General features: G+C 36.4%; 1 protein-coding gene across 1 annotated transcript in view; it reads right to left on the bottom strand.

The window, feature by feature from the left end:
- Positions 1 to 2,497: 2,497 nt before the first annotated feature.
- BTBD8 (BTB domain containing 8) overlaps positions 2,498 to 11,062 on the bottom strand; it is a 40,080-nt gene continuing 31,515 nt past the window's right edge. The window contains exon 18 of the mRNA XM_027712715.2: positions 2,498 to 10,412. Coding sequence (XP_027568516.1) covers positions 9,943 to 10,412 — 470 coding nt within the window. The 3' untranslated portion in view covers positions 2,498 to 9,942. The remainder of the gene's footprint in view (positions 10,413 to 11,062) is intronic.

Genomic DNA, 11,062 nt, shown 5'->3' with positions numbered 1-11,062 from the left:
TTGGTGTTGGCCTGAGCGCCTGCTGCCGTACAAGGATAGGTTGTGTGACATTTTCAGCACCACTTTCAGTGAAAAAAAGAAATACCGAGGGTGTTGGAGCTTCTTTTTTCATCATGTGAGAGAAAACAATACTTCACGTAGTAAAGAAGAGCCGGAGTGCAGCCATAAAAAGCACTGAAAAAGCATTGATTTCCAGCTCTGCTCTTCACCCAGGCATGAGTCTAGCTTCAAATACTATACTGAAACTGGCATTTACTGAAAATCTGAGATTTTAGTAAAAGCTTTTCCTTTTAAACCACTTTAGAGTGTTTTAAAATAGAAGTGACCTCATATATTACAAATTATACATTTAAATAGCAAATTGTCTGCCTTGCATAAAAATAATTAGACATCTTAGTGATTTAAAAATCACTCTTCTCCTTTTTGTTCTAGACAAGAAGTGGATTCACATCTGACTTCCCTCTCCTGTTGGTGCAATGCATCGAAGTTATGGTTACCCTGCTCTGGAAGGGTATGGGAATGTCATGCTACTTTTCCTAGTAAGTCAAATATTTCTAATACTGAATTTTAAAATTTCTGTGGAGCATAAATGTGACAGTCAGCAAATTAAAGGAAAACAACAGATGTATTTGGTATCCCGACTGCTGTGTTCTGGAGAGCTGTGACAGGACCAACCAACTGTGAAACTGTGTCCTGTAACACAGTGGAACCATGTGCTCTGACTGCACCAAAATCAGAGTTAAGAACATCAGGAATTATTTTAAAGTACAATTATAAGGCAGTTTTATGATGAGGGTTGATGATCCTGCTGACATCTGTCCATGTGAATTTTGAATTCATGCAGACTATGAATAAACTTGTGTTTCAGTACTACAAAAATCCCATGGGTAAAGAGTAGTAACTTCTGTTGTAGTGGTTATACTTGATTTATGACACTATAGTATATTTGAATTCATGTTTTAGATTATGTCTAATATGTACATGCATTAATTGAATTACAACAATTCAAATGGAGAAAAAAATAGTAGGGAATAGAATGGAATGAAAAATTATTTCCAGTGTAAATATCTTTAACAGGTGAGTAGATTTCTGTTTCTTCAGTGTAATGCTGTTAGAAATGTACAGTACATACAAGGGTACATTATTACATTAAAAAAACTGTAATTACAAAGAAATATAAACACTGGATTTAGGCTCCCGGGATACCTGCGGATGCCTTTTTCCCCTATAGCCACTTATTGTGCATGGAGTTAGATGCTCTCAACCTCAAAATTCCACTTGAGAGGCATCAAAGGACAATGATGGATAAGCGTGGGACAATAAGGAAAACCCCAACCTTAACACAAAATGCTTCCTGTCAATATTTTGACTCCAGTTGTTACATATCTACTTGTGTAAATTGTGTATCTTAATTACAGTTGGCAAAAATTTATACCAGAAACTTATATTTCTCCTTGTCACATTTAACAGTAGTTCACATTTGAAATAAAAATGAGACTCTGAGACAGAAAATTCTAAGCACAACGAACCCCATGGTGTCCTGTGTAAGAGCCACCCTGGCCTAAGGCTTGTCTGGTTTAAGTCTTATGCAATGGGGCATGCTGAACCCCTGGACTAGGAACTACTCAAGGGACAATTCTGGTAGAGGTTTGTTCTACAATACCATTCAAGTCTGAATCTCACTACGTGATTTGCCTTTCTCTTTTTTTGAACCTAATGTCAGAAGGCTAAAAAAAAGAGAGCTTGGACTCAAAGAAAATAATTTTTTCTGGATTGTGTATTCTGCAGAGCATTCTCCACAGAAGTTTTCCTTCCCAAAAGTGACTTTTGAGGGATCCTGTTCTATCTGATGAGCTAAATTTATTTTAATACTTATGGTTATCTCTGCTGTGACAGTTTCTGACATTTTGGTAGTCTTAGCTTTAAACCTCAGAAGCATTCCTTTCCCACATACCTACATGGTGCATTTCACATACGGGTGATGGTACAGGAGAGAGAAAGAATAGGGCTGAGTCTGGCAGCACATCAAATAATTCCTGGAAGGAGAGCAGAGAACTCCATTTAGGCAGGAATAGAAAGATCTTGGGATTACAACTCCCTTATGATGAAGATAATGGTGTAAGCATTTGGATGAATAACTAATTTATGACAAGGTAAAATCTATCATCTAATTAGTGTTTCTCTGCACTGTCCAGAGCCATATCCTGTGTGTTCTACATCAGCACCATTTTTTGATTTTGTAGGGCAGTTACACAGGTCTCTTCCTCTCTATGCATTTTATATGAGAATTGATTGTTGATCTTCACACACATCACCCATCTTGTTCTCTGATTACACAATTGAAGAAAAATTAATTTTTTTCTTTTTGAGGAGAAAGAGGAAGAGTGAAGGTTCACTAAACACATAGAAAAGTAATGGGTTTTTTTGCAATTGACAGAGCACAAATAAAAATTGATGTCAGCAGTCCACAAGTTGAATGAAGTACAATGACTCAGCATTTAACTTACACATAGGTTTATTATTTTCTGTCATACAGAAATCAACTAAGAACCTTCAGTATGTAGCATGGGGAAGAAAGGTTTTGGGACTATGCAACCATACAGATATTCTGGAAACAGAAGACGGTGTTGACAAGGAGTCATTTGGAAATACGATTACTTAGGCCCCAGCTAATTATCTAAATCTGAAAAGCAAGCAGTTGGAAAACATGCAAGCATTCAGTTTGAGAGCTTAAAACCCTCCCCCTCCTTCCACAAGACTGAGTGGTCAAAATATTCTTGGACCATAAAGTCATGGACTATAGCTAGTGACTCAGACTTTCCTCCAGATGCATCCCGTTATACATATATTGGATTAATCTTGATTACTAAAACATGATAATCCAGAAAATAGAGATTGAAGTTTTCTTCTCTACAGATACAGGAGGACATTTTGGTACAAGTAGGAAGTTTGATTTAAAGGTGGGTCTCATGTTTGTGGACATTAAAATTACCTCAGTCTATGAAGGTCACAAAAAGTTTTTATACTACTTACACTAGATCTGGCATGTACCTATGGTTTGTCCTATTTATACTGATCTTAAGCACACTGATGTAACTCTACTGAGAGGCAGGATGCCATTCCACACTCAGAAGAGTGTTATTTAAAAAAAAAGTGAAGAACTAAAATAATTTCATTAAAAACAAGTGTAAGAAAACCACAAACATTCCTAAATAAGGACTGCATAAATGAGGATGCTCTAGGTTTAAGTTGGTGAGATCAATCTCAAAAGTGGGTTATAGAGCTAAGTTACATGAGCCAAAGTTTTTACTCAGGTAAGTAGTCTTTCTGTTCAGACACTTAAATACACTGATTTTTAGAGGTGTGGATCTCTCACACTAACTGCAGTGGGAGCTTAGAACAAGTAGCCACTTTCACTGGTGTGCAAAAGTATAAAATCTGATGGACTACCTGGGTCACTGGGCTGAGTCCCAAATTTGTGCATGTGAGCCTCTGTTCAGGTTCACCAGAATATGCACTCTAATGCAGTTAACAGTCATCATCCTAATCTGACCACCAATGTCCTTGTTAAATACATCTATTTATTGAGTTATAGGCAGTCCCTCCAAATACTGAGGTTTGAGTTATTGAAGACATGATCAGTATTCATATTTTACTGTGCAATAGCAAAAGAAATTTTGTTGTATGTAATGTGAAAAGTTATGATTTCTTAGGACTTTGATTTCTCTAATTGAATAGTCTTCTGAACTGGCAACTTCAGCAATAAATCGAGGAGAACAGGGAAGCAACTTAATGGAATTCCATTATTAATTATTTCATACTTTAACTGCATCCAGATGGCTCATCAGGATTAGAAGCTCATTAAGCTGAGTACTGTATAAAAGCCCAAGCATGCCCAGTGCCTGCCCCCAGTGCCAGCTCCATTACCCTTTCTGAAAAGCCAATGTTAAATGGAAAGCCAATCTGCAAATGTGCATGTGGATTCGCTCCTGTGTTTGCAGAACTGTGGCCTAATGGACTGTACAGTAGAGACTGCAAAGTATAAAAGGAAGATCAAATGCAATAAATAAACAGGTGTGCATGCATGCATTGTATAGCTTTTTCAGTTATTATATTAGTTACCAAATGTAAAAAAAAATCAAAGAAATGATCAAACTCGGTATTTTTCCCCAATCGATATCCTGTTACAAGTTTAGTTTCCTTAAACACAGACAGTAGTTGTCAATAGGAAGAAGCTTGGTTTTAAATTAGCTAAAGAAGAGATCTGAGCTGTAATTTTTCCAAAATGGAACACATTAAAGCTTATTTTTCAAAAAATATCATATATAGCTTGTGTTCAAGAGAGAGATATGAAAATCAGTATGGATTTTCTGCAAGAGATGAAAGCTTCTAATTATACTGGATTTCATATCTAAAAGCTCATTTCCAGGGAATCATCTGTTGTAACAAAGCTGCAATAATTCTCATCCTGTCTTTTGTCCTCAGTTCCTGTGTAGTCCTGGCATGAAAGTCATCTATCAATGTAAAAATGTTAAATCACTTCAGTCATGAAATATTAACAGAATGCATACAGTTATGACTAATAAATTGAAGTCTTTCTAGCTGTAATTTGTCACACCTACAATTGTACAATGTTATTAGTAGAGTAAAACTAGAAAACTATGAAACAGATATACTGGAAAAATAGCATTTCTAGTACATGCATTAATATAAGCAAGGCTTGAACCTGCTTCAGCTGAGGTCAACAGTCTTTTCTTTGACATTAGTGAAAGCAAAATAATGAATTCTTAAATGTCTTGGTTCTGAGCAACTGATGTACAACATAAGAGCAGTTCTTAATTCCTTCATGCAAAGGTTTAGATTTTCTGGAGCAAACTAGAATGAACATGCTACTCATTATTTTCCAGATGGCAATAATATATACTGAAAGTTTTAAAACAGTCTCCTATAATCTCTACTTAAAACAGCTATGTGGGGTTTTTTGTTTGTTTTTACATATTCCCTGAAAGAAACTGATAAGACAATGCTAGGGAACACATCCTATGGACAGTTTTTGAGAGAAACATGGGAAGTTCTCTTGCCCTAATTCTTCCAAAATAATAATAAAATTTGCAAAGTCAAAAATTCAGTATAATTTTGAAATAATTTAAAACCTTAAAAAGTGTGAGGTAAGATTATTAAACATGTACAGCTCAGTCACATATCATCCAGAATTTAAAAATATTGCAAGCAAGCCATATTTCTTGTACTTAATTACTAATATTTTTCAACAATAGTTGAAGTAGTTTCAATATTATTGGAATATTTTAATCTCAAATAACTGCTTCACATGAGCATTGTGTTTGTCCCTGCTGACTTTATTATGGTTTTATATGCTATGAACCTTGATGAGGCCATGGCAATCTGATCTAACTTTGAAGTTACCCCTGCTTCTAGCAGCAGGTCAGACTAGAGACCTCTGGAGGTCTGTTCAAGCCTGCATTTTCCCATAGTTCTATACTTTTCTCTAATTCTATGATTCTAGAAGTTTTTCTAAGGGAAAAAATGATGGATATATGGAGTGTCCTTTCCACTACCCGTACACCACAAAAGCCAGTGTCTGGGTTCTATGCACTGATCTGATCACTTGTAGCAGCCCAGACTGCCTGCTGATCTCATTTCATGCTTACTTATCTCTCCTGATCTTCACTGTATGTCTGTCTCCACATTTCTTTTGCTGCGCTACATAAACATGGCATAATCTCATGCATTGAAAAAGCAACCTAGAATATATTATTAACTGATCTGCTTTTCTAACTGCTGTCTCTCTCTTAATAGTTAGGCTCAGTTTCCTTCCTGCAATTCTGTCATGCTCTACCAAACTGGCATCTGCTTGCCTTTTACTCTGCGAGCCAATATCTCATTTTGACCACAGTCCTTAAGAACACTTTCTTAACCAACCTCAAAAGTGGTATTTTATACATCTGCCTTGTGGGTTTTGTCCAGTGAAGCCAGTGGTGCAGTTTTCCTTAAATCCTGTCATCCTCATTTGACTCCTGTTTTCATCTTTATTTCCTTTGCTTACCTAATGGTTCTTTTTTTTTGAGCAGATTATTTGGAAGAACCGCCACTTTCCTTAGTTTCTTGTAGGTTTCCAACTGTTTGTTGCTTCCATTTTCCCTCTGCAACACTTCTTTTGGTGATTTATTCCACAAATACAATTTTAGCTAGTATCTGTATGTAAAAACCCTGCAGAGCTGCTTCTCCAGTCCAGACTAGACTCTAATTTTTGAAGTAAAAAAAAAAAAAGTTATGACTACAGGACCACTTTTTGGAGGTACAGTCTTTTTTAAACTTAATACTTTCACATATGTAAAACATCTTTCCTTGTTTTTCACTTTCACAACATAATTCAAGATAAGCAAAGTCAGGGTCATTAGTCACTCTGATTTCTGAGTTCTCGCCTCTAAATTTCACTGAGTTTACTGAATTTGGTGTTACTACCTGCAGGATACGGACACCCTTCCCATTCAAATAACATCTCAGGTAAGCTGTCAGTATCACCTGTTAACTGCAACATTGTCTGCTCAGGCTTTGATGAAGCAATTTTATTGCTCTTATCCAAAATACTACTGCAAAGGTAAATCCTTAAACAATATTTTCACTATGCCATCTCTTTAGTTTCTTCACTGACACCCTTTCACTGTTTCATCAGGTGTACCTACCTTGTCTCTACTTCAGAGGTCCTCCAGGACCTCTTAATCACTATTCATTTGAAGCCTGTGACACTAGCATTGGTTGTTTCTCTATGAAGTTTTCAAACAAACCTTTATCCATTCTCTCATGCTTTGGAAACGAGGCCAATACAGTGACAAAATCACTGACAGGAGGCACGAGCAGGACTCTGAAGAACTCAGGTGACTGATACTATTAATACATAACCACCTACACCTGGCCTAAAGCTTGACCCTGAATGAGGTCAGGGTCAAGCAGGAAGAGAGTTTAGCTAGCACCAAGGCTGGTCAGGAATATAGGTTCTTCCAGCTCCCTCATTATCCAGCCTCCAAATCTCACCCTCCAACTTCCCCTTCTCATAACGCATCCAGGAGAAAAAAAATGACTGTTTAAACTGATGATGTGCTGAGACCACTGCTAATCAGCTAGATAAATATTGACATGCTCATTTTACTTTTCCATCCATGTGCATTTTTTTTGGTCTTTTGTCTTAACTTGGATTATAAGCACTCTGTGGGAAGTCTTTGTTTCCGTTCTGGGTTTGTACAATGTCTAGCCAGTGGGACGTTGGTCTGATTAAGCTTCACAGGCACTCTGGTAACGCAAATTAAAAACAATACCACTTTCTATTCCCGCTACTTCTACAGACACTCTTTGGCTGTGGGAAGCTGAATTCTATGGCTGCATATGTAACAACTGAACAATACCACATCCTAATCAGCGCTCTGCTGCAAAACTATTAAAGGAATTGCAGCAACATCATTGTGGACTTGAAGACAGAAGCTAATTTCATTTTGATACAATCGGAAAAGTAAATGCAAAGAAAAAATAAACCTCTGTATGTGTTGTAATTAATAAAACAAACATGAAACTTTGTGTGTCGCTTCAGTGCTGCTCTATCAATTCAGTAAGAGTTAAAAATATGGGCAAAGCAAAAAATAGACCAGAGGAGCCCTTCTTTCACTTTCTGTCACTTCGCCTTTCCATCATTTCATCTTGTTTAACGTGTGAATGCCCATTATCAGAATATCATCAGGATTTGAAAGTTGATCAAGCTTTTTGGTAAACAAGTTTTACTTTAGTGTTTTACAGAGAAATTGCAAACACTATTCTTCAGCCTTCTGTAAGAGCTTCTCTCAAGTTTCATCTTTTACTTTGGCTAATACTATAGTTCTTTCTTTTATTCAAAAGACTATCCCCTACTGATAAACCTTGTAAACTTTGAAGGTGAAAAACAGGTTTTCTTGATGATTTGCACTTCTAAAGGTTCTCCTAAATTCCTCAATATGAAAACTGGGTTAAATACAGTGTATTACATTTATAATATTTTGAATTATAATATTTCAAACTACTGATACTGCTGCTAAAAGAGTTGGTTAGAAAGATTTTTATTATGAGACTGAACATCTTCCTTCCCTGAGTTAGAGTCCTCCATTGACATAGAGAAAGGAAGGCTTTCCTTTTTTTCCCCCTACCTTGACATTAAGGAATGAGATAGAAAGTTCTTCCTCTGTTTGTTCTGAGGAGAATAAAACATTACTTTTACTTTTGTACCAGAAGTTCAACAAAGTGGCTTTCTAGATAAACTATTTTGCCCCAAAGCTCTTTATTATGTCAAATCCAAAGGTCAGACAGGTCATAACTTCATTCATACGCTAGGGCAACTTCATATTTCCACAGAACTGAGAGTTTGTGACTATGAACAGTAAGAAATGAAGTTTGTAAAAAAAATTAAGGTGCACTGTTGGAATTGTGCAAAAGCTTGCAAAACTGACCATGTTACCGGTGGTTACAACCAGCTTAAGTTGTGCACTTATCTTAAATAGTTTCCACAAAAGAAGGATGTTAGTAGCCATTTACTGCCATATGGCACCTATTTCAGAAGGCACTTCTGTTAATGACTGAGAGGAGGTAGAATACTTCCTGTTTAGACTTCAGGCTGTGTGAAAGACAAGCCCTACTGTTTCCATAATGCAGGTATTTTAGAGAGCCCAGCCTTTGCAGGGGGAAAAAGTTGTATGTTTCAGGAGTTCTGACTTGGTAACAATTACAAAGAGTTTCTCACTCCTTCCTCCTTGTCAAAGCACAAAAGACAATAATTAGTCCTACCCACACTCAAATAGCCAAAAGCAGCAGAATGAGCTTTGTATCCTATTTCACTCTGAGTCAGAAGAAAGGTTATGTTGACATTTAGTCTCAATATATAAAAGCTACACTAGAGATATTAATGAAGATGCAAGAATCCTAGTACTGCTCCAAAAATGTAGCATCTGTAAAAACAAACAAAACCGAATTCCTGAGAATCTTGCTATGCCCCAGCATCAGGAGGGTGCAAGTGTTATGAATTGAAGCCAGAGGGTAATTCTAGTCAGTCAGACTTCTGATGTAACATTGACCACGACTTCAGCATCAGATATATTCGTGGAAACATCAGACATGCTGTTTCTTAGAACAGGAGCAGCATTCTACCAACTCCTTTAAATTCATGCACTATGCCATTTAAAATATTTACTTAAACATGCATTTCCAAGAAAGGAACAGTGCTCTTCCTATAGCACAGACCCTCCGAAGTCTTATATTTAAAGGAAACACAATTTAAAAAATTTATTGCAAACTTCTAAACAAAACAAACCAAAATACAAAAATGTAATATGGAAGAAATAGATGAAACAAGCTGCTCATATTAATAAGGCCCAAGGCAGATTCAGATCAAAACATTTTCTTTGAACATAAGACTGTGTTTCCATCATTTAAAGTAGTGTTGGCACACATCACCTTTTGACACAACCATTCTGAGTCTTTATTGTTGTAAAATGAAGTGACCATAGAGAGAGGGGGGAAAAAAGGAGGGGAATAGCTCTACTAATTGTGCATTCATCTTTAAATTTTTGCTGAATGAGAACATTAAATGTCAAAAAAGAAGATAAAAGGGAAGGTGGAAACCAAGATTTTTCTTTCATGTCATCTAATTTTTCTAACAATTCTAGAAAATACATGCTCAAAGTTCATTTTTAGAAAAGACATACATTTAAGTCTTGAAAAATTACCGTACCTGTGATTAAATCTAGATTATAAATTAACATATTTACCTCATTATATAAGAAAGATTGCCTCAGTATCAAGAATTGCTCGTTCTTGACTGATGCAGTATCATTATTGTATGGAAACAACGCATCAAAAATAGATTTGGGGAATGGGTTGGAGTTCAGTTGCAAACAGTTGGTCACCTTAATGATGGGTTTCCAGTTCAAGAATTGTCCATTCCCCTTGAGGGGATGAACAGTCTTCAGATGAAAAGCTTGCCACTGTAATGCTTGCTGAAGAATCGTCCAGTGGAGACATGAGCTCAGTCCACCTACTGAATGTGTCAACTTGTGATGTACCCTGAGGATTTGAACCATCTCGTGCCAGAAACAGTGTCTGATTGATAAGACATTGTGCTAAGTTAAGGTCTTCAGGAACAGAGTTTTTGAAATCTATATTTGAGTCCTGCTCAGATAACAATTGCCTGAGAAGAGTCCAGTCCTGTTCTGCAAACTGCTGATCTTCAAAATCCACATCTAGAACTGCTGTTTCTGAATCCATCCTCTGCTCAATTGCTTCTCCAACATCCATCTCATATATTGGAGAAAGGGTTTTTGGAGGCCGATGTTCATACATGCAGGTTTGTGCCATTGTGTCATAATCATCTATGTCTCCTGAAATAATTCACAATACTGTACAATGTAAAAATTGTAGATGATCCTCCCCTCAGGGCTGTGTAGAGCAAAATTTAATTCATTCAGGAAGGACAATCCAATCAGGTTAAAAAAAGGGGGGATGGAGGGTTATACAAAATTGACAAAATTTGAGGCATTTATTTCCTATATAAAAAACAAAGTATGATTTATAAATTAAGTTAAAGTAGCAATCACCACTGGTAATTAACAATAACCTCCATAATTAAGTTTCTGATACAGAAAATGACAATGTAAATATACACTTAATGCACATGAAATTTCTCATTTACTACATAAATTAAATTTAGACCAGGAGGTGCATAGAGGGAATTAATAGAGAATGACTACTGAATGGTGACTTAAGCTATGTCAGCTTAGGAGAGAATTAAAACCAAAATTGTTTATCCACAGGCTTATTTCTACACTGCACATGCAAGGGCAGCTGCAGGCAAGGGCAAGCAAACTTAAAAAAAAATAGTACAACTTGTAATGTCTTCTTGTTCTGTGGTCTGGCTGAACACAGATCATCATCAGTGTTTCATTGCTCTTGAATATACAATAGCTGTAATCAACACTATTGTATATTTTTGATGGGATAAACAGACTGAATTATTGATATAAAGAAGACA

The sequence above is a fragment of the Pipra filicauda genome, unplaced genomic scaffold (assembly GCF_003945595.2).
Source record: "Pipra filicauda isolate LSUMZ 115617 unplaced genomic scaffold, ASM394559v2 scaffold112_size3218982_pilon, whole genome shotgun sequence".
In the NCBI taxonomy this organism is placed as follows: domain Eukaryota; kingdom Metazoa; phylum Chordata; class Aves; order Passeriformes; family Pipridae; genus Pipra; species Pipra filicauda.
Note: the sequence above shows the minus strand (reverse complement) of the source record. Positions and strands in the feature narration are given on the sequence as shown.